This window comes from Lutjanus erythropterus, chromosome 24 (genome assembly GCF_056507025.1).
Source record: "Lutjanus erythropterus isolate fLutEry1 chromosome 24, fLutEry1.hap2, whole genome shotgun sequence".
Taxonomy (NCBI): domain Eukaryota; kingdom Metazoa; phylum Chordata; class Actinopteri; order Lutjaniformes; family Lutjanidae; genus Lutjanus; species Lutjanus erythropterus.
The window spans coordinates 17301923-17326405 of NC_139340.1; the positions used below are offsets into that span (position 1 = coordinate 17301923).

General features: G+C 41.7%; 1 protein-coding gene across 1 annotated transcript; it reads left to right on the forward strand.

The window, feature by feature from the left end:
• The first annotated feature begins 2204 nt into the window (after window positions 1-2204).
• Window positions 2205-24483, forward strand: LOC146304919 (radixin-like). The gene is made up of 15 exons (XM_084713263.1): window positions 2205-2419; window positions 5110-5203; window positions 13704-13787; window positions 14542-14637; window positions 15309-15431; window positions 16649-16800; window positions 17079-17162; window positions 18029-18175; window positions 20168-20264; window positions 20428-20591; window positions 21161-21291; window positions 21534-21694; window positions 21784-21876; window positions 22152-22385; window positions 23590-24483. Exons 2-15 carry the CDS (start codon window positions 5192-5194, stop codon window positions 23752-23754), a joined length of 1743 nt encoding a protein of 580 aa, XP_084569389.1. The 5' UTR covers window positions 2205-2419; window positions 5110-5191; the 3' UTR covers window positions 23755-24483.

A 24483-nucleotide genomic window follows, 5' to 3' on the forward strand; every position in this document is an offset into this window, starting at 1 on the left:
TCATCATTTTGACATCATAAGTCAATATTTTGAGAGGATTTCTCATTATTTTGCCAAACCTGTTACCCATTGACCTGTTTGCTCTACCTGTCCAGGTGTTTTCTGAGCATTCCACAACTTTCCCAGTCTTTTGTTGCCCCTGTCACAACTTTTTTTTTAAAAACATGTTGGGGGCATTTCTTCAGGGAGCCTCACCACTCACAGGTTGTAAGAAAAGCTGTAATGGTGCAGTTTGTCCACCAAGTGTCAGCATTTGTCCTCCTTATAATTTATAATGACTGTTTGAATGAGCTGCTGTGGAATCTGTGGAGTAAAAACACATCTGGAGAATCTATGACACACAAGTGTATAACCAGAAAATGTTTCTGCTGAGGGTCACAGAGGTCAGGAGTGTGTATTCATGTGAAATTAAGAGCAAAAATCTGAACAAAGGTCAGATTAATGCATTCATGCAGCATTTAATGAGTCCCAGCTTGATTAAAACTGAATTTTAGCTCCAGCTCTGACCTGGTGTTTTTGATTAAATCAAAGCCGTGGATCCAGCTGTGAACAGCAGGTTTTAGATTTCTGCTCATTATTAAAATGTGCCATTAGGCTTCAAAGCTTTTGTACAAATAATCATTAATTATTCCAGATTTCAGGGGTGGGGGTGTTAAAGTTATTATTGATTGTTACACAGCTTTGATGCTGATAAATTCTGATCAATTCAAGACTGCTGCAATGGACGCTGTTCTGATCACAGACTCTGGAGGACTTAGTGGAAGCAATAAAATAAAATACTACTTTCTGTCTGCAGTAGAATCTACCAGAACCTTCATGTCAACTACTCAAAATAATGATTTCTGGAAAGACAGGTCTGTCATACCTATTATTATTTTCTTCCCTCTTTCTGGTGCTGTTTGGGTATTGTATTGGATTAATAATATGTGATTTTGTGTTGATGAAATAAACATTTTAATTAAAAGTTTTAAAAAAGAGTGCTGAAACAATGCATAATTGTTGAACTGGTCATCAACTAGACGAAGTGGCTTTCTGCAGTACAGCACAGGAACAGTAGAAAAAGTTCAGTGCTTGCAGTCAGATATATAATATATACCTGTTGAATGTGATGCATGCTTGACTCCCTGCAAGAGCTGAATGATAATTCAACTTCAGACTGGTGGATTATTTTGTGCAAACTGATGCACAGATGCAGTCTGCCAGGGGGTCCAGAGTGGGGAGCTCTGCCACTGATTTAGCCTCTTAAAACCTGCTCAGTCTGTTATGAATCACCCTCCATACAGCTCCAGGCACGATGCATGCCTCATACATGCCTTGCATCCACTCCTCGGCTGCTGACAGCCATATTGAACATCTCCACAATTAGCTGCGTAAGGTTTGCGACAGAAAGTGAAGACAAGACCGGGAATCGTTCATGTTACCCCTTCAAAGTAAAACTTTAAAAATATGGATACAGGTGGACGGAAACTATGTTGCTGTACAGACCTAACATTTTTTTTTTCATTTGATGATTAGATACGGAGTGAAAATATTGCTTCAAAGCATTCTCATGATATTTTCCATGTATGTTATGTATGTCAGCTTTTTTTGACTGTAGCTCATCTTCTGTATGGTTGCCTTTATTGTTTTATATTCTGGAAAGACTGTGACAGTTATATATTATGTAAAACAACACGTGATTATCGTTGGGAAGAAACATATTAACCTATCACTTGTTCTAAATATAAGGATAATAATCTAAATCCTATTGTTAACACTTTTCAAAGAATCTTTTTTTAATCAGAAAAACATATAAACATATCCATAAATCTAAATTTCTTAACTCAGCCCTATGTTTTCAGCGATTTCTAATTGAAATCAAATGTTATATTGAATTGCTTAAATTTGTAACAATAAGAAGTGCATATCAGTGTCTAAAATTTCGTGTCTAGAAGGGAACCCCAGACTCGTGAAAGGTCTCGCGAGAATGATAATTTTTAACCAAAGCCATGACCTTTCCCCAGCCTAATCGTGTGTTTCTTTGTGCCAGAACATATCCAGATTTTTACTATAGCATTTCCACATTATAAAACATAACAAGTTTGTACAAGGTGCACAATGAAGAAACAATACGCGCAAATCTCGCGAGAGAGACACGCGACCGCTTTTTGTTCTCCCCCCCACGCGTCCATGAGGCTTTTATTTTTAAAGTTGGGACCGGAAGCCGTAGTATTTCATTCCGGCTGGCTCGACGCTGGCACCCCAAATCGCCTTATGGTTAAGACTTCAACGGTTTTTCTATGTCTGCGGGAATTTGTTTCGCCAAAAGCACCAAGAGATAAGGAACGAGAAGCAGAGAGGATTTCTCATCGTGGGTATTTTGTTCCACCCGAAGACGCCAGGCTTTAACATCAATTTGAGGACACACTTCGTCCCCCCGGTGAGTTGCCTCTCCCTAAAAAGATGAGCTTCTCTTCAAGTTTGATGCAATAGCGGATATCCTCGTGTTCGACCAAGTCATATTTTCTACGACACCACTTGTACGAAGTTGTGCTCGTTAAACTGCCTTTAAAACTCCTCGTAGCTCACATCGCTTGGTCTTAAGTCACAATTTTGGGGTGTTTCTATTTTTGGTGGCGAATATGGTGAATTAATCAACATTTTCAGGCTTTAAAACTTCACAATGCAGGAGCGAGGCAGACCTCTTGTCCCGTTATGTAGCCTGACTACACCCACTAGCTTGAACATGTCAGCCTTTCAACGGCCACCTCTGCACTTCATGGAAAGTATTTAGTGATGATGAGTCGTCTAACGGCTAACATCAGTGTCCCGCCGAGTCAAACTCAGAGAAAAAGGGCGTTTTGACACGACAAGTGGGGGTAATATTAGTGTTTTTTCGGCGTGTCATGTCGTTGTAGTTGACGTTTTTGCAGGTGTGTACCGGTTGTTCGCCATTTGATTAAACTGTGTTCAAATTAAAATGTAACGGAAGCCAACTCTCGGCGGGCAAACAGGCAAAGCTAACTGCGTACAAGCTACAAGTGGGCATGTCTTCATCTGGAGGACAAACGCTGCAGCTCGGGCTCACATGTCCACTGGGCTTCCACACAGTTTTCATCCTTTTTGTCACACTTTTATTCTGAAAGGCCAGTGTCATTATTGCTCTTTCTTCTGATCAATAATCTGTCATTATAGAGTAGGATCCTTTGGCCATGTTTTTTGATTTTGATCAAGCTTGTCCTGTAACAGAGGATTCAATGCACTTGTGTTTTGAAATAAAATAAAATAGGTGGCATTAAATAGAGGTTATTTGTCAACTTGCCACTGCAGGATTGTTCAAGAACAAGAACTGAATGCCACTTTTAATATCCCAGGAAAGCATCATTTAGTATCAAAATAAGTTTGCACAAGTTGAAGGTTCTAACAAGGCAGCTGGCTTGTTCTGTCATGTGCTAAGAGAACACTGTATAAGCTTTGACATTGTCATACTTTGTCTATGACAGCAGTTCTCAGCCAAGGGTCTGTGGACCCCCAGGGTCTCCAGCCATTCCACTGAAAAATATTTTAATTTCACTTGCAATGTAGTGACTAGAGGTGAAATAATGTATAAGAATGACTCTTATATTTAGAGGTTTCACTGGTAACCTGCCAGTATATATATATTGTGAATAGGATTCTTTGTTTGTTTGCTTTACTCCTCTATGACAGTAAACTAAATGTTATTGGGTCGTGAGTAAAACAAGACATTTGAGGACATTGTCTTAGGATTTGGGAAACACTGATTGACATTTTAAATAAACAATTATTCTACCTCTCACTTGTCCAACCAGGCAAGTGGTAAAAAAAAGAATTGGACACATCGTCTCACAGTTAACAGGTCCGTCTCCGGGGACAAGGACGGGGGATTGTCCTACCATTTTCAGTATGCAAGAAGGTGTCCTTGTTCTCAGTCATTTACGTAACTAAAGATTAAACATGCTATGAAAGGGGCAAGTAAAATTGACTTTGGGCAAGTAGATCAGTCCTACTTGCCAAACCAGGCAAGTGACAGAACACATTAGAGCATAACCCTTGATGTGATGTTACATAAACAGCTGACAGGGCGAAATGTTCAAAAGTGTGTGCTCACTTTATTAAACTATTAATTAAAATGCAGTAACCCAGGAAACAATTTAACTTGTTATTTCTGCAAATAAGGCAATGAAATAACTTGAATCTTTTTACATCTTGTGTTTATTTTTGCACCAACTTACAATGAACAGAGTCAGTAAGAGTATCAGCATCACTAAAATCTACCATCCCTAGTTATGGAGTGACTAGATCTTATAATACAGGGATCCCTGAGACTCCATCCCATGATGTAGCACAGTAACACCTGACCATATACTGGAGCATCCAGAAGTTGATGTTCACATAATGTTGGTTTTCCTGGATCATTTCAGTATCATATGACAGTCCAGCCAAGAAAACCACTGAACACATTTTTCAGTTGGCATATAAGTAATAAGCTTGCAATGACAAGATGATAAAAAAAAAACTGTAGTCAAAATATCCTGTCATTTGTGTCAGACGGGTCTTTTATTGTGTTCAAGAATACCTGATGACCGTTCTACAATGTCCATGAGTCATCACATAATGTCTTTCAGTTTTGTCTTCCACCGTAATTATTTTTAAGTAGTTCCCCCAAACACCCCTGCAATAGTTACCGTATGTACTCTGTGAACAGCAAAGTGGTAGCGCATGTTGAGACTGAACGGGGAAAAAAAAAAAACTCCTCTCTGTGCATCTGGTTGTTTTGGAGTTTCTGCGCCTTGTAGTCATTAACAGATTAAGGAGTGGGATTCATTTCAGGGTTTTTCTTTGGAGTACTCTACTTTCACTCAGTTCAACGTATTATTTACCCTTCCCTGAAACTGAATATTCTGTTTTTTCTGCTCTGTGTTGTATTATATTGCCCACATCACTGAATTCAGGGCTTGACTGATAAATCTCATTATAAAAAAACAAGCTCAATCATTTAAATGTATTATTTCTTGTCAAATCACGAATAATATTGAACTTAGGCAGCAGCATGTTATTTCACCCGTGTTGTACTGTTTGCCTAAAGGAAAACTTGTCTTTCACTTTCAGGTCCTGTGATACAGGTGTTGTTGCCGTCCCGTGACGGATTTATCCTCTCAGCTGTCGGGTGTAAGGAGGAGAGGAAGCAAAGATGCCGAAACCGGTAAGAGGTTAAAACGAGTTAGATGAGACTCGGCGTATAAATGTCAGCAGCTTTTATTATTCTGTATTCAACAGAAATACAGCCGTAAGGGGAAGAGGCCAGGAAAAAACACTCGGGTTAGACACTTTCCCTGCTAATTGATTCTGATTGTGTGATGTAAAACACTTATGTAGTTCAGGATATATGATATGAATCAGAAACTGTTTGTTCCTGCCGAGTCTGCTTGTATAAACTGGCTCTTCAGAACTGCTCTCTACTTGTCAAAATAGTCGCCATGCGCTGCCGCCGAAAGCTTAATTTGTACGTTCTGGGAAGTGGCAGTTTCATCCCCATGGCTGCTCCCACTCCTCATACTCCTCGTCCAAGTAAACAACAGCCAGAGTGTGAAATGAACTGCCTGGCCCACAGGCCTCGCAACTGCAACACTGCTGCCATTGTTGCTTAAAGGGTGGAGAGAATGCCAGAGTGCTGGGATGTGAACAACGCCAAAACAAAACCAATTTGATGCAGCCCCTTCATGGCTGTCCCGCCGCTGTCGTGCTGCTTTTTCATCATAAACAGATTCGGGTAGAGCTCACGCATGAGTCTGGGGATTCAGCATGTTACGCAATTGGTCTTGTCTTTAACCAAGGTTTGAAGGAGTGGTGGAAATCCTTGAAAACTCGTTAAAGTCGAAGAGACCCCAAAATAAAAAATTCATATTTTTCATCTGGCCTGTAGTGCCATTTATCCATCTATATGTTTTTAGTGTGAGTTGTCCAGTTTTGGCTGTAGAGATGTCTGCCTTCTCTCCAATATAATGTGACTAAATGGCACTTAATCCTTTTGTAGATTGCAAACACAAAACATAATTTTGGTTGTTAATAGCACAGTAACTCAACTCAGTAGCTCAAACTTTAGCTTAATAATTTATGTGATAGTTTGTGATAGTGATTTTGGCAAGTATCATCCCTAGAAAATGCACCTTGAAAATTGCATGAATTAGACTTTGGAAAAGATATTTTTAAGTATGAAGTTGTCCAGGCCTCTTGTTACTTCAAGCAATCAAACTGACAGAACTACTGAGTATTTTGTATTACAGGATGTTTAATTAGAGTCTCATGAAAAGATTTCAAGGTCAAGTTGCTTAAGATTACATCAGAAACTTTCCTTGGAACAGGGAACAACGGGCTTCAGGCTCCACCAGAAGTGAAGCACATCTCCTGTCTAGCTATCGAGGTGGTGTGTGCGCGCGCGCGCGCGTGTGTGTGTGTGTGTGTCTGAGGGTGTGGAGGCTCTGGGGAAGCTACAGAAGAGGAACAGCCAGGCGTTGATGTCATCCTCCACTTCCCCCTCTTGTCCCCTGAGTCACCAGGGCACCATCCCAAAAACAGCTCCTGAGACGGAGCCGGCCGCTCTGCTGAGAGCGACATCTCTGTCTCAGACAATAACTGGCAGAGAAAGTACAGCTTGTCGCAGGGAGACACTGACATAATAAACAGAGGAAGCATCAGACGTGACCTTCTCTGGGACTGGTGCCAGACATCCAAACTTTTGGAACAAGCCTCTTATGTCTCAGTGTCGGCACTCATTTGTAACCAAAGGCATAAAAACAATCACAAGGTTGAGTAACAGACAGAGTAGTGAAATAGTTTTTCAGTGGAGATTTTTGCAATGACAGTCACAACTTTATAGAACGGTGAGATCTGAGATCCTCCTATTAAGTTCAGTTTGGAGGTAAATCGGTTGCAGTTTATATTTTTACCATATGTTGGAGGCTGTGGTGATATTGCAGGTGGAGAATTATGTCAGCACACATGAAAACTGTTCACTGTAAATGACAATTCTTTGTCCATGAATTAAACATTAGCATCCCAGTCTGATGGCATCAACACACGTGTCTATTAAGTTTATAACCATTTATATCAGGGAATCTGAATGTTTACAGTTTTGTTAATCCAGAGTAAAGTGCTGACATCATGTCCCTCCTGTTCTGTGCTCACCGTGGGCCGGGGTGGAGGTCAGGGGAGTTGCGAGGTGATGGCACCCCACAGGAAGAAGGCCCTCATCAGCTTCCTAGCTTGTGGCTGTTTTCCTGTTTGCTGGAGAGGGGCCCTGCTGTGTATATCAGGGGGCCAGTCTATGTCAACATCCTGTCTCTGTGGAAGCGGAGAAGCAAGGTGAAGAGCGAGGATATCACTGAGGGACGGAGTGAGATGGATGAACATAAAATCTAGGAATAGTAAGAAATCAAGAGAGAGACATGGGAATTTGTAGGAGTGTTCAGGAGGTACTCTGTAGGGTTTTAAGAGGTAGGAAAACGGTGAGGGTTATGGGAAGGGAGGGGTTTGAACATCAAACCTCTGTTTGCCAGTTGTGTTTGACCCCTCGCATCATTTACAATACAAAAGCTAGGCCCCTAATCACTTAGAGTAGGTAAGGCCTTCCTGTTTCCTCTTTATTATCCCTCTAGTAGTGTACCTTGTAAAGTCCCTAGAAGCTTTTCAGATCCTGTCTGTACAACAGTCACTGGACATGGATAAGTAGATTTTTTTTTTTTTGAAAGGGATGCTTCCCACACAGCACTCACCTTCCCTCCCCCAACAGGATGAATGTTTGTGTTTGTAGGTAGCAGTGATTCTTCCTCCATTCTCATTCCTTCTCTCATTCCTCCCACCCTCCAGAGCCTGCCTCACCCTACAGGGGGGGTTAATCAGAGGGACAGACAGCTGCTCAGAGCCCAGCAGGCCAGATTAGCAGCTCCACTGATGGGAGTGTGTGTGTGTCTCCCTCTCTTAAGGCCTCCCTCAGCAAAGCTGCTCTTAACAGCTTACAGTAACTAAACAGCTGCACATTTAACAAGGGGCCCGTCTGAGTGAGAACTCGTCTTCACAACCGAAATGGAGAGGGGGATTTAGAGACATCTCAAAGAAAGAATAAGCAAAAACGGCAAATGAGACTCAGTGAGACACTGCTTTCATGTTTGTTGGCCTCGTTTGTTCTCTTGCTTGATGAAATCGGTGCTTTGGTGCAATCTTGAACTGCACTCGGTGCAACTTGAGGTCTCTTTGTGACAGTGCACATGAAGGAGGGAGAGCAAATTATAGTGTTATGTGCAAGATAGGAGGGGATGCACAGTTTAAAATAGTCCCCCTTTAAACCTGGTCTTCTAGATAAAGGCTAGAGGAAGGTGGAAAACAAAGAAAGCACAAATCAACAAATGCACAAAAAATGCAAAAAAGTACCAGTAGCATTAGCTTAATGTTAGCAAGCCTTCCTGCTCGGCTTACATCGGTGCTAACTCTGTCACTTTTCCAGCAGCTGGGAAACAACAGTCAAGTCTTTTCTTGGTCTTCATTCCTCCTTCCTTAAAGAAGTGCTGCTATTCTTCTGACATTATGCTTCAATTAAGTCCAATTAAGCATAATAATTAAGGCAGCTGTGTCTAATTGCAAATGTTGCTTTGTCACTGCAGTCAGAAATAATCCATACTGTCACAGCCCTAAGTATACATCATTTTACCTGTAAAACTTGGCCAAATCTGAACTTGTTAAGTGTGTCTTTGTTTGTAGTTCACTACTGGCTGTTGTCTTGGTCTTTTTTTTCAAAGAGAGTAATTTGGTCCTTTGAAGAACTGTCATGTTGCCCAGTCAGTGTGTCTAGTGTCACCAGACAGACGGTGTCATATAAGGACAGACTTGCAGAAGTCACTCCTTGGAGACTTCTCAGTTGTCAGAGTGTGTGATTAGCTGTGTCAGTGCCTTGGCATGTTGTTGTCCCTCGTCTCCTACCCCCCCTCTCTGCAGGAGAGAGAGGATTAACTGACCGGCTGGTCCATACAGGATTCCACCTCTCTGCTCTGTGGGTTAGCTGTGTTTTGGCAGCGACACACACACACACAAAGGCGGGCCCCACACAAATGCAGGGGAAGAGACATTCATGGCTGGTCACTTGGAAACCCCAGCTCAGCACTACATTCTCCATAACTGCTCCCCTCTCAGAAAGTCAATGAGGCAGCTACTCTTGAAACCAACACAGTCTTCATTCATATGTCAGTGAACCATGAACAGGTTTATTCTGCCAGTGTGGCTTTTATCAGGCTTTTTGTGCACTTGCTGGAGTAAATTGAGATGTTACTCCAGTTGTTGAAAGTTTTGCCAGAGTTTGCTTCATTTAGTGTGATGGAATTTGTTGTAGAATATTTTCACCAAAGGTCTCAGCACCTGGATAAAGTGAAGGTCTGTGAATTGAAGTTCAATGAGGACAGAACTTTATTGATTACTTATGCTACCATCTTTCACTCCACATGTCATCTGACGGAGACGCTCCTTGATCACAAACTGACACGCCAACAGTGCAAGTTTAATGCTGTCATCACGCCTGGATCTGCAATGATGAGTCGATCAATACTTAAGTCATTCGAAAGGAAATCAGTCGTCAGTCAGTCAGTTTTCAAGCAAAACTGTCAAACATTTGCCACCTTCTTAATTGTGAGGATTTGCTGTTTTTCTTTGTCCTTTATGACAGTAAATGAATGATTTTATACTGTTGGTGAATTGTGAGGAGCATTTTTCACAACTTCTTTGACATTTTATACACTAAATGAATAATCACTTAATTCTGAAATAATCATTAGCTTAGTCAATAATGAAAGTATGTTGCATAACATGCCAATGAATTAAGCCTTTGCTTGTCCTGTAGCAGCTGTAACTTTCAGTGACTCATCAAAGGATTTTCTTTTTTTACAGAGGAGCAACGGGACACAGTCTGTTTACTCCCTGCGAGAAACCCACAGGCAGGGAGTAAACAGTAAACCGAGGAATACGTGAAAGACTCTTTTGCAGAATGTTTTCATGACCAAAGCTCAGCTCATATCATGTGTGCAGGACGTGTGTAGCGTAAAAAGGGAAGGGTAGACATGTGAACGCTCGCCATCTCTGCTGAACTATTTTCTTAGTAATAGTTCATCTTGGTTGAAAGTTGTATTGTGTCTTGTGATGTGTTTCCATAGGCTGGCTGCCGTTGTATGAAATTGGGTGCCTCATCGTAGCGTCTCTGGAACTTTGAAACTCACAATCTGTTGTTTGTGTTGAAGTATCTGCATCCAAGTAAAACTAACCAGAGTCCAGTGCTGCTTTTCCCAGTTAGCTCAAGTTTTATCATGTAACCATAACCTCAGCATCCTCATTGAAATGATGTTGACGGGCCTGTCTTGTAATAAGCAGCTAATGTTATTGAATGTCAGCATCATTGTTGTAGAGTGTTATGAATGATCTAGACTCAGGTTCAAACTAATCAATCAATCATCAAAACATTCTGTGGGTAATTTAAGAATTGATTAATCGTTTCAGCTCTACTGAAAATCTATACTTTGTAGTAGAAAGTAGTTCCAGCAGATTCTACTGCAGAAATAAAGTAATTCCTCCATGAAACTGCTCAGAACAAGGTCTGTGGATTATCTTGAGTAACTGGGTCATGATTTCTGGAAAGAGACACTGGTTTTGAATTTTTCAAATGTATTTTTTGGGTGCTTTTAGCACCACAGGCCAAGTGCCATCTAGTTCCATTTTCCAGTTGGTGTCTGCAAAACTCTGCAACTCTCACCAAAACTATGTGGATGGATAACTTTGTCAGGGACAAAGTCATTAACACACTGATATGAAAAGCTAGTTTCACACAGATAAAGAACATTTTGCACAGGCCTGCATCTACACTGAACTCTGATTTCACCTTAATTGCCTGAATAGCTATCTTTATGTGAACCCATGTCATTTTCCTCCCCTGCAGATAACTGGCACATATTACAGCGTGGGTTCATTTCCCAGACAAGGATCATGGATTAAGCCTGGGCCTTGATGTGGACTAAAAATAAAGTGCCTCTCTGTGTGGAATCTTCATTGAAAGACACTTTGGCAACAAACATGCCAGAGAGATTTGCTCTCAAAGAGCACAATTTGTTTGCTGTAATGCAGCAAGTGAATCAGTTGAAAACTGACCTTGACTGAAGGCAAAATACAATTGTTTAGTCACATTAGATCTAATCTTTCCCCGGGAAGCTGCCCACATTTTCCAACCAAAATAAAGCCTGGCCTTAAGCAGGTTACATTATGATCATGTGGGATACAGTTTAGTCCCTTTAGGTAATGTTATATAAATGGATTGTTGCACATTACAGTAACAGTGAAAGCCATGCAGGAGTGTTCATGCACGATGTCTTTAGTGTAGAGAAAGTGCTGCAACTTTTCATGGGTAATTAATGAGCGGGAGACAGAGGCAGATACATTGTGGTCTGAGCTCCATGCGGCGTGGGGGAGTCCAGCTATGTGCTGTATAGACACAAGTTTCATGGATTATTCATTGCAGGGATATTGAGAGAAACAGAGAGGGATGGAAGCAGCAGAGACAGTGAAGAGAGGAGAGGAGAGGGAGAGAAATGCAAAGTAAGCGATCCTGAGGTTTTTCCGTATAATTGCTCAGAGGGAAAAGAAGGCTCTTTTTCTGTGTCCCTTCTCCTTTCCCTCCTTTTTTGTCTGGCTGGCTCATTGACAGTAACCACGCTGAAACTTAATCTCAAAGCGAGTACACCCCAGATCATCTCTCTTTCTTCCTGTCGCGCTCTAACTCTCCCGCTCATTTTTTGTCTCTTCCTCTCGCACTCTTGCTAAACTTTTTGCTTTTGCACCCTGCCTCTCTCTTCACATCTCGCCGCCTTCTGTAACATCCCTGCGTCTCGCTTCTCGTGTTGTTAACCACGACCGAGGCGACGCACAGCTCAGTGCGTGCGTAGGTGTGGGAGGAAGGATGTCAGATGCCTCGCAGGTCAGCCCCACTCTGCTCTGCGCCATCAGCTGCTGCTGCTAGGCCTGCTGCCAGTGCCGCTTAGCAGAACAGGGCACAGCCAATGACTGAGTGTTATCCTCTGCACCACCCCAACACAGGGCCTTGTCGTAGGCTGCCTGGAAAGGTGGGGCTTGCTCCCCCTCACTGTAGGATGGAAATAAGGAGAGAGACACAAGTTTAAAGTCATTTTACTAAACCTGTGTTAAGATTGAGTGGAACTGACACATGTTGAGCAAACGTTCTTCCATTCTCATGCTACAGCAGACTGATCCAGCTTCTCTTTTAAAGGGGCCAGATTTGAAAAAAGTAAACTGCTAAGGGGCCGGGCATTTACGCTTCCTATGTCTGACCTGTAAAGTTAGGCGTGTAAAACAATGCACCTTTTTGTTTTTTGGGGTTTTTTTCTTAATTTTATTAGTTTTCCCATTTGGAAAAGAAACACTATGTAGAAAAGTACAGGAAACAAACAGTGCACCTCTGTAGTCCTAGATTAGAAGTAGCTTGTTGCAAACAATGCTGTATTTAACATAGTTTTTCATTCAGTTTGACATACTTGTGGAAAGGAATTATATTTGATACCTCTTTTGATGCCACAGCAAAAAGAAAAACTCTGGTACAAAATAACTCATTGTTTTGCTGCAAACCAAATTTCATTCACAAAAATAAACTCTGAACTGAGATCCTTTCTTTTAGCTTTATAGCTTATAGCTTTGGTACTTTTGATACTATCAAGTGTTATCTTGTTGTAAACATGTGGTATTGAAAAAAAATTTAAGTATTGATACTCTCCTGACTAAACAGCCTGAAACTTTTTAATAAATTAAGTGTCTCTGTGTTTTACAACAGACAGAACCAGTGGATGAGCTAATTAGCCTCTCGCTCATTTGAAGAAATTAGTTATTTTTACTTTTTTCATATTTAGAAATGATCAAAGGACTGAATTGAGGTTACCTTTTTCTCTTTTTTTACATTCTGCATTTATTTGATTGTAGAGATACAAACAGGAAATGTAGAGAGAGAGAGATGTGGGTGTGATACATAACAGAGGTCCTCGGTCAGCGAACTTTGTGGTTATGTGGTTTACACTTGAACCTCTTAAGCTGTCGGATTCCTTTTTTCAAAGAAACACTTAAAAGGGAGAGGCTGTAATTTATGACACATTGCTATGACTACTGTTTCTATGAAGCATATCAAGGGCATTTTGCTCATCATAGTTATGTGGTTTCACAAAGTCATTTGGTTTTCAGAGCTCTACCTGAACCTGTGGTTTAGTCACTGTTGGGTGCAGCTTTTCACCTCGTCGGACCACAGTGTTTGTTTCTTATGTGTTTGTATTTGATGTCTCACTGTAAAAGCTTTGCCTGTGTAATATGGCAAACAAAATTAACTTTGGTTCAGCGATTAGCGCTGTCGCCTCACATCAGTAAGGTTCTGGATTTGAATCTCAGGGCTTTTCTGTGTGGAGTTTGCATGTTCTCCCTGTGTTTACAAGGGTTTCCTTCAGGTGCTCCTGTTTCTCCTGACATCAAGAACATGTATGCTAGGTTGATTTCTCCTATCAGTGCCCTTACTTAACTTAGTGACCCATACTTAAGATGGGTCAAATGCCTAGAACATCTTTCTCTTCATGTTGCTCTGTGTATGATTATGTATAATAAAAATAAACTCGTTTGTTTTCAAGATCAACGTCCGTGTGACCACCATGGATGCAGAGCTGGAGTTTGCCATCCAACCTAATACCACAGGAAAACAGCTCTTTGACCAGGTGAGTGATAGAACCACAGATGTTGATTGGTTACTGCTTTCCAAAAAGCTAAATTGGCATAAAATTAGCGATGATAATGTTTGAGAAACAAGAAAGAGTAAGCCAGATTTCAAAAATATCCAACCAGAGCAATGCAAAGAAAATCAATTGATTTGATCGCTTTGCTGCAAACTTGAGTAATCTGTTTGATACCAAATGTGACAACTTGCTGTGAAAGTGTAAAAGGACTAAAAGAAGTTAAGTTAGAAGATTTTGTTTTCTGCTGTGCCTCCTTTTGATTACCAGGCATATCTTAAAACTAATTACATTTTTAAAATATAATACCTGTCAAACCATTTTGGCTTCTGCAGCAACCCAGCAGCTCTTTAAATGACCCATTCAATGTCAAGCTGTAAAAAGATCATCTGGGTAACTCCAACTACTGAAGTCACACATTTTAAAACTAAAGTAAAAGTTGGTAAAGGCTGCCAGTGTTGTTGGTCATCATCTCATTTATTTATGTAGAGTAGATCATCTGCCAAAATTAGGTATGTAAGCATCTTGGATAACCGCTTATCCTGGATATAAGGCGCCTTCTGGCTAACCATGATGTCCGTTTCACTTCAAGCCGGGGTTCTTGTCACCACCCTGTCTGTGTCACCTGTTTACTGTCTGTCCATAAAGTCCACCATCAAATAAAGGCAAATAAACAGAACTTTAAAATGTTGCTTGTAGAACCTGTAAGAATTGAGATTTCATTTTGTTTTATTTTCAGGTGGTGAAGACGGTGGGACTGCGGGAGGTCTGGTTCTTTGGCCTGCAGTATGTGGACAGTAAAGGCTACATCACCTGGCTCAAACTCAATAAGAAGGTCAGTCTTCCTCTGCTTTAATCTTCTCCTTTGTCATAACAGCCAAAAATGTATGTTTGCTCTTTTACTGTCTCTCTGCCTGCTTCTCTTTAATTCTTTGTCAGGCTCTTTCTCTTTCACTTTCCTGTGTTTTTCATCCAGTCAGTGTCTGTTGTTCATCTGGGATCTGCCTAGAGGCTCTGCTGTGGTCTGGAGCCTCAGATGTGCTCTTTTAACAGGCTTCCTCTCTCACTCAGGCCATCACGCCCTCCAGCCTCCAACACCCCCGCTATTACAGAGTGTCTGTGTGTTTCCGAGTATGCATGACAGACGTTTCCCCTCCCGCTCTTCAAGTGTGTTTGAGGGAAAGAGGGGCAGAGGCTGCTGAAAAATGTGATGAAAAATTCCAGTGTGTGTGGCTCCAGTGGAAACTATTTTGTATGTGTGGGAGCAACAACTGTGCACATACAGTTAGTACGGCCCGGCCCTGCAGCACATGTCCCCACATATCATATCTGTCCTGACTTAAAGTGACAGATGTGTTATATGATGAGTATTTTTCTTCTTTGATATGAATCAAAGGAAATTTATCAAAAGGATGATCCGAAATCCAAAAAAAGCCACTCACTGAGACAAAGTTTGATGATGTGTTGATTAGATGGATTGATGATGGTGTTGTCTTTCTTGTGCAGGTGACCCAGCAGGATGTGAAGAAAGAGAACCCGCTGCAGTTTAAGTTCAGAGCCAAGTTCTTCCCTGAGGACGTCTCAGAGGAACTAATCCAGGAGATCACCCAGAGACTCTTCTTCCTGCAGGTAACGAGCCACTCACCAGCCAAGTCTCCTTTTAAATGGAGTATGATGTGAATTAATGCACATTTCTATTCACTGCTGAGATGGACGCACTGATACAAACAGTTGTTGTACTGAACTGTTGCAGAAGTAGGAGGCTGTGTAAGATGATGGAGATAAAATGGTGCCGGTTAAGACTTAAAACAATGTTAACCATGTTGACAAAATCATGATTCTTATTTCATGTAGTGATAGGCCGCTTGATCTGGCTCTTTGAGATAATCGGCAACAGGCAAATACCTGTGCTCATGAGGCCAATAAACAAAAAATTCGTGCTGACACATCTGCAGGCAGTCCTGTCAGTGTGGCTGCTGTGGGACGGCGTTAGCACTTCTCCTCGCCAGTTTTGTACAGATGGTGAAAAGGTTAGTTTGGAGCCCTGAACTATAACTCACGTGCATCCTGTTGTAAACTTTTACTTAAGTGTCCTCAGTCACCGTCTTCTCAAAGTGTTGCAAGTTTCTCCGTCCCTAAGGACAGCAAATCTAATCAAAGTGTTACTGGCTAGTGTTGAATATTTATCATGTTATAATGTATAGAATAATGCAGTTATACTGTGGTGCCGTTTATCCATCGAGATGTTTTTGGTGTGAGTTGCTGATTTTTCTAAGATATCAGCCGTACAGATGTCTGCTTTATCTCCAGTATAATAAAAGTAAATGTCACAAGTCATCTGGTGCTTAAAGCACCAAAAATATGCTTTTGAAAAATTCAAAACCAGTGTCTCTTTCCAAAAATCATGAACCAATTACTCAAAATAATCCAGACCTTTTTGTGAGCAGTTTCATGAAGGAACTTTTTCATTTCTGCAGTAGAATCTAACAGAGCTACTTTCTTTCTAATAGAAAAAAGTAATGATGACTTTTCTTTGTTTTGATATTGGCTTCTGGTCGGCCTGCTCTCTAAATATCATGTGACCATCTTGGTCAACCACTAATTTTATGTATGTGAGGAACATCACAGACCAGAAGTATACCTGATGTTTTACTCTCTTTAGGGGAACAGAAGCGTGAGTGGTGTTTAACTCACATCCTTCAAGAAAGTCATGATTTATTTGCCAAGTTTGTTTCCAGTGCACTTTTTTGTTTGTTCCATCTTTTTCTCAGGTGTGTCCATTTAGGTTTAGGTTGCATACATTAAGTAAGTTTCCTGCATTAACTACTCCTCTCCTGTTCTTCCAGGTAAAAGAGGCCATCCTGAACGATGAGAACTACTGTCCCCCAGAGACAGCAGTGCTACTGGCGTCATACGCTGTCCAGGCCAAGTATGGAGACTACAACAAAGATGTGCACAAGCCTGGGTACCTTACCCATGACAGACTGCTGCCTCAGAGGTACACACACACACACACACACACACACACACACACACACACACACACACAGAGAAAATATGTCATGACCTGTATGACTCTGCTGTGAACCAAAGTGACTCAAGGTGAAGGGGGACGTGTGGGAGGCGTCCCTCGAGTTCTCACACGCAGATTAGATCAAACCTGGAATGTGGCTCGTTCCCTGTTGGAATTTTCAATGATTTCCTCTCGAGGGAACAATCCTGTGCTGCTCGACATCCCTTCAGGTGAAGTCATTGTGTGTGTGTTTGTGTGCGCAGAGTCCTGGAGCAGCACAAGCTGACCAAGGAGCAGTGGGAGGACAGGATACAGACTTGGCACGAAGAGCACAGAGGAATGCTCAGGTATGTGTCAAGCTTTCCACATCACAGTCTTCACTCAAAAGCCCCCGAGAGACACAAAGAACATTTGTTGATGAGTGTACGCCTCTGGGCTTGTTGTGTCACGTTAGGATGTGGAAATACTTGTCATTGTCTGTGTAGTTACGTATTGTTGAGGGCTGAACAAGACCAAACATTGATCTGAGAGTGTTTCAGCTTTCTTAGAATAGGTGATTTGATCGTATGATTCAGTGTCATTTGCTTTATGAAAAGTAAAATATAATGTATACAGATTGGTTCCTTTTTTTTACAGATGTTAGAGGGATGGTTTGAGATATTGGAGGTGGGGTTGTATGAGGTACTTATCCATAATCAGTGCAACAAGAAGTATTTTAGCTACTTAATAAATAAAAACAATATCAGTTTAAGTTTATGCTATTTTTAGAGTGTTTGCACCACTTTACCATGCCGTCAAACAGCTTTTCTGATATATATATATATATATATATAAATAAAGGACAAATGTCACTTTCTGAAAACAAACCAAACTCCGAAATCATTCATTTTAACTCACAGAACACAGGAGCTGCTGATTGACCGCTTCCTTGATCTGTTAGTTTGTTTGTGTTATCATGTGATTTAAGTGAATCCAAACCTGCTTGCTTTTAAAATGTCGAAGTCACAGCAGTATGTTGCTTTGCTTTCTGTGCTGATGCTTCTCCAAAGTGTTGACCAGCATCAGCTGTAGTTAATACACCAATTATGGATAAGTACCTCAGACAGCTCCACTTCAGATAATCCAAACTATCCCTTTAATGTGGATATTCTCTAATAAAAAATAAATATGGTATAAAATCATCTAATTCCTGCTGTTTTTCCCTCTTCTCTAGAGAGGACTCAATGATGGAATACCTTAAAATCGCCCAGGACTTGGAGATGTACGGAGTCAACTACTTTGAGATCAAAAACAAGAAGGGAACACAGCTGTGGCTGGGCGTGGATGCCCTTGGCCTCAACATTTACGAACACGAAGACAAGTAAGGGACACGCAGACCGACACACTAACAGATTTGTTGAGTTTATTTACAAAATAAGTGACGATAAGTGATCTGAGAAGTGTTGAGACCTCCGCTTTCAGCTTCAAATACCAATTTATTTCCCAAACTGGATGTGTCATGTTTTGTTATGATGGGATCACGTACAGACGTGTGCTTGCCAGGGGCTCAGAGCTGTGGTTTGCAGTTGATTACTAAACAGCAACAGACTCAAGGACAAGCGAGTAGGTGGAGGCTTATGACACAGTGTGTCACAACTGCTGTGTGTCAATGCATGTTGTCATAACGGTGTCTGTTACACCTGCTGTGTCACACAACCTCTCCACAAGATTGGAGCCAGAGCCTTATGTCTGTTTTATTAACAAATAACATGAATAATATCAGAATATTAGACAGAGTTTGCTGAGTTTTTTTTTTTACTGAGTTTTGCACCCAGCCCTGGCATCAGAAAATATGCTGGCATTGTTAAAAGGAATTGATAGATCAAACAGTTTTTAACCAGCTGTCAACCAGAACCAGTTCTTGATTCCCATCCAAGAGTTGCAGAAGTTACAGACGGAGTGACGAGTCATGACACATCACACTGAAAAAGGGGCAAAAATTACTGCATTTTACATCACCGCCGATCAGAGCTGGTAAATACCCCGTGACCAATGCAGCGTCATTTGTACCAGGAATGAATGCTGATTGGACGCTTTCCCAGTGAGGAGAAAAGCCAGATGCTAGTGGGGGGTTTTGTCCAGTGTAAAATGGGCTGTAGTGAAGCCCTAGGTGGGTGGATTGCAGTCATTCGGCATTCAGAACATAGTAGCTTGTGTGTTTGCCTGAAGCTTTCTAAACTTTTCTTTGGCTTTTTAATATGTTTAATAGATTTTTAAGGATTTAAGTCATCCAGTGCCGGAAGGACAGGATATTTCTGTGGATTCTGTGCAGGCTCTTTGTGTTATGACCACAGAGATGTTCTGTAAAAACTCAAAACAGATTAACTTTGTTGATCAGACTTGTAAACAACTGGCTGTTGAGCTTTGACATTGTTCATTTGAGTTATGACATACTTTGGTGTCAGGCATTGGATTAGATCCTGATCAGAATCAGGACTGTAAATGTGTTCACGAGCCAGACTGCAGTAGATTAATTTTGCCAACAATTATTACACTCTTTATTTAGTGCACAGAGCTTGTCTTGCAGTTACTGTCTTTTTTTTTGTAATGGTGAGAAAAACTTTCTCAAACTAATCTTTAGCTTTCCGCTTTGCATGTTGTTATTTTTTGAGACGAACTTGGCACATAAATCAGCCGGGCTCGCTCTGCTCTTTTCTCACTTTCCGCGGGGCTCGATGCCAACACAAGCTGCACAGTGTTCCACAAGTTTAGAGGAAGCAAAGATATTTTTGTGCAGAAAGGAAGGCTGCGTCTGTCCATTGTAGGAGAGTCTTTCCTGTCCTCTGCTCAGAGATTTTTCCCCTCTTTGTGGAAGAAAGGATAGATCTAATCCTGTAGCATTTCCTCTCAGTGCTTTCCCCTTCCTGTCTCTTATCTGAGGTCATCCCAGCCTCCATCCTCCTCCTGCTCCTCCTGTCCAGGTGACAAAGGAAGGAAATAAGGGAGAGTTTCTTTCTCGCTCGTGGTGCAGTGACCTCCTCGATATGCTTTTCCCTTTTTTTTTCCTTCATTATAGAACACCCACCATCCCTTTAATTCTTGGCAGGAAGTGATATTCTGTGTTTCATCCACCTCCTTATCTTTCCTGTCACTATTCTTAACCACCTAACTGAAAAAACTGAAGATTGAAACATAAACTTAAAAAGACTGTTCAGCATCCTGATTTCCTGAAAGGTTTTCTGTTTATATGAGGCACCATCTGCTGGCTGAATATTATAAAACATTATACAGCTGTTTAACCTCCTGCTCTGTGTATCATCATATGAGCTGAAATGTTTAAACACTTTTGGACATTTCTTTTTTTTTTTTTCAGGTTGACACCAAAGATCGGCTTCCCCTGGAGTGAGATTCGAAACATCTCTTTCAATGACAAGAAGTTTGTCATCAAACCTATTGACAAGAAAGCACCTGTGAGTGTCAAGTTCATCTAAAGTTTAAAAAAAAAACATATTTCACTTTAAATATCTCATACAACCCCACTGAAAATAATCCAAACTATCCCTTTAATGTACACAGCCTGCTTCATGTTAAATGATATATTTTCCACCTTTTCTCTTTTTTAAAAACATGCAGGACTTTGTGTTTTACGCCCCGCGCCTGCGCATCAACAAGCGCATCTTGGCCTTGTGTATGGGGAACCACGAGCTCTACATGAGGAGGAGAAAACCCGACACCATCGAGGTGCAGCAGATGAAGGCTCAGGCCCGGGAGGAGAAGCACCACAAACAGATGGAGAGGTACTTTTATACTTTTGTCCTTTTACTTGAGTTAAATTTTGAATGCAGGACATGCGTTTTTACATTGTAGTGCTACTACTTTTACTTATTAAAGATCTAAATATTACTTCTACCACTGTGAAGTCCATTTGGTCAAAATTTACATCTGAGAATTATTATGTCAGACACCAAAAGATAAGTTTTAATCAATGCTCATCAGTGGCAATCAGCCTTTAGCACAATTAGTTCTCATTTTTCTGACTTTTGTCAATACATAAACATATGCACAAACACTTAAAACTTCAGAATTCAGTCAAATGTAGCTGTACACTGAGCAGTAGCTTGTAGAGCTTCTCCACTGGAGGGCAGTGTTGCCTCTTTTACCAATATTACCTGAAGCAGAAGTAGTGCCTGTGGATTTGATTCAGTTAAAGGTGCTGTAGATCAGATTAGTTTTTTTTTTATTTAAGTCAGGATATGAATGCTTGATTTTCTGTGTTTCTCTTTATTTGTCACATGGTAAAACATGTGTGTCTCACTTAAAAATACTCTGAATCTAATCTGAAACACGTGATCGCAAAACTCCTCAGGGCTCAGCTGGAGAACGAGAAGAAAAAGCGGGAGTACGCGGAGAAAGAGAAGGAGAGGATAGAGCGCGAGAAGGAGGAGCTCATGGAGAGGCTGAAACAGATCGAAGAGCAGACGATGAGAGCTCAGAAAGGTGCCCGTTTCTTCTTTTATCCATCCATCTGTTCACTTATCTTTGCTGCTGCCGCCTCCCCTCCTTGTGTCAAATTAGAGAAGCTCTCCAGGACTGTGAGTCAAGACCAATCATGCCATCTCTCTTTCATTCCTCTGGCTGTTTTCACTTTGTTTTTTCTGTTTTTATTTATTCAAATGCGTCGAAAAAGAAATTAAAGTCGAGTTTGTGTCTAACATGATTGTGTTTCTGTTTTTCTGCAGAGCTGGAGGAGCAGACCCGCCTGGCCTTGGAGCTGGAGCAGGAGAGAAAGAGGGCGAGGGAGGAGGCCGAGCGGCTGGAGAGGGACAGGCAGGCGGCGGAGGAGGCCAAGGCAGAGCTGGCCAAACAGGCTGCAGACCAGCAGAAGAACCAGGAACAACTGGTGTGTGTTTGTTTGATTATTTAGTAATAGTGTTTTAAACTCATCTATTGCACATCATGTATAACAAGATGGTTCCTGTTGTATCGCAGGCTTCTGAACTGGCTGAGTTCACAGCCAAGATCGCTCTCCTGGAAGAAGCCAAGAGGAAGAAGGACGAAGAGGCTGTAGAATGGCAGCACAAGGTACAGAACTCCTCTCCCACAATCCAACAGGGGCTAACATGCAAACATCTTTTCACCCACAGTTGGGAAAAAACAGACACGTTTTTCACATGTATAAAGACGTAACTTCATGTATAACATTTGCAGAATTTACTAGAAGGACCAGATACTTCAGAATTTGCCGTAGACAGCGTTTCATAAGGCTTATAATACAAAATACAATTATAAAGATGTAATTTGCATTAGAGCGTAAACAGCGTCTGTCTTACACTCCCTCTCCGTGTCCTCACCTGCAGGCCCTGTCAGCCCAGGAGGACCTGGAGAAGACCAAGGAGGAGCTGAAGACCGCCATGACGGTGGTGCCGGCGCCTCTCGGCAACGCCGAGAGCGAGCACGACGAGCAGGACGAGAACCACGCGGAGGCCAGCGCCGAGCTCTCCAACGAGGGCGTCAGCCAGCTCGACCTGCGCAGCGAAGAGGCGCGCGTCACTGAAGCCCAGAAGAACGAGAGGGTCAAACAGCAGCTGCAGGTGAGAGCGAGGGGGGAAACGATGCAGGATGGCGAAGGAAAATGGCGGCCTGTGGGTCAGGTCATACCAAACCCTTTAACACAAAGATCATGTTAATCTCCAAAAAAATCACATGAAAATACCATCAAATAAATGTGGAGAGCAACCAGAGGAATAAATTATTTAAAACAAAATCACCTCTTTTTATTTAAACATATATATCTTTTTAATCTAAACAGAATTCCAGTCCATCAGTTTTATTTAACCAAAAGGATTTGCGCCTCACAAACACAAATAACAACCAGATTATATTATTTTCTAACAGCAGTTTTGCAAAGAAGAAACACCAGCCAAGAAATGGCAAATAAGGGTAAGATAAGGCATACTTCTCTGTCCATTCTTCTTCAAACTCCTGCTCTCAACAGGAGGAGACGTGCTGGCTTAGACTGTAGCCTGGCTTTAAAGCAGACCTGCCGGAAATGAATCCATCAAACACACAAATACCAAAACTCTTCATCTCTTTCATAACTTTAAATCTGCTACAGGGGCTGCAGATGTAAGCTGGGCTACTGTATAGGCCAGGACTTTTACTGAAGCTATGGCAAGAAGAGTACAAACATCAACTAAATAGTTTGATTCATCTTAATTTACAAGCAAATAATCAAACAGAAAGGATTCACACGTAAGCCTGCGTCTCCACTGCACATGTTCGCCTGCATTTGGTGCCCAGTGAACAGCGACGATTCGGGACATCAAGGTTAACCATCAATCGGTTAACCCCAGAAAATATTTTTATGCATTATGCAATTGAATCTGAGAAGAAGGATGAGGTAAAAGTCAAGCCAGCTCTGGGAGATGCAGTCAAGTCTGAATATACTCCCAAACGGACGGACACAGACGGCTGCGGACACCACAGACATGTAGCAGTCGCCTCATTGGAGGGGTTTATTTGTTCGGTGAAGACTAAAGACGTGTTGACACAAACAGATAAGTGTCGCTGTAGATAGGTTGCTTGGCGTCAGTGTGGTGTTTACTTTTAAAATGACTGAGCTGTGTTTTTCTCTTCTGCACCTGTCCTGTTCTCCTCTGCAACCTCTACGCCTCCTCATCGCCCCACTGTTGTTTTTCCTCTTTTGTTCTCTGCTTCTCTTCTCGGTTTCCTCGTATTTCTCCTCTTTCCTCCTCCTCATTACCCTCTCATCCTTCTTTCTCTTTGCTCTCTCAGACGTTAAGCTCAGAGTTGGCCCAGGCCAGAGACGATTCCAAGAAGACGCAGAACGACGTGCTACACGCCGAGAACGTGAAAGCGGGCCGAGACAAATACAAAACGCTGCGCCAGATCCGGCAGGGCAACACGAAGCAGCGTATCGATGAGTTTGAGTCCATGTGAGGACCACACCTCTGTCCCCGTCGCCCTCTTGAACTTTCCCCCCAGCGGCCGCTCGATTTTTCATGGACAACAGATGCTGCCGTCCTTGACCCCACCACGTCCCCCTCAACGCCCCCCCACCAGGCAAAGTCATCTTGTCAAAAACTGCCAAAGTCCTTCCCTCCATGTCCGCTCAGAAAGTTCCAGATGTGTCCCTCGTACGGAGCTGCCTACACGCCACTCTGAACAAGCAAATATCATCGTACTGCAGAGATCATCTCTGAGAGGAACTGTAAAACCAAAATGGAAGCAATTGGATTTTTTTTATTTTGAACAAACATGGCCATAGAAAGCTACTTTTGTTGTTTCTGTATTTTTTTTGTTTTGCTTGACGACTTGTATGCAAAGGTTTAGTATGATTCTTCAGTTTAACTCCTTGTTTTTAAGTTGTTTCTGCTTTTGTTTGACTCGTTTTATCGATGACGCCCTTCTTTTTAGTTGTCTGTCGAACACATCGACGCTCGTTTTATCCCCGGGCGATGAATAAAGACTGGAGTTTGGGGATCAAATAAGTCACTATTTTCATTCAGCGTCACTTCGCTGCTATTATGTCAAAACATATCACAAACTAGTTATGCTAATTCTCTTAGCATCTGTGACAGAGAGCTGAGGTCATTTCACTCCATTTAATCAAGTAAACTCTTTTGAATGTTACATTTATATTAATAAAAAGGACACTGCAGTATTTTA

Excerpts from the sequence above, each read along its gene's own strand:
- LOC146304919 (XM_084713263.1), top strand. Across the intron at positions 18,176-20,167 it reads ATTTACGAACACGAAGACAA|GTTGACACCAAAGATCGGCT; the intron begins GTAAGGGACACG and ends TTTTTTTTTCAG. Across the intron at positions 21,877-22,151 it reads CTGTAGAATGGCAGCACAAG|GCCCTGTCAGCCCAGGAGGA; the intron begins GTACAGAACTCC and ends CCTCACCTGCAG.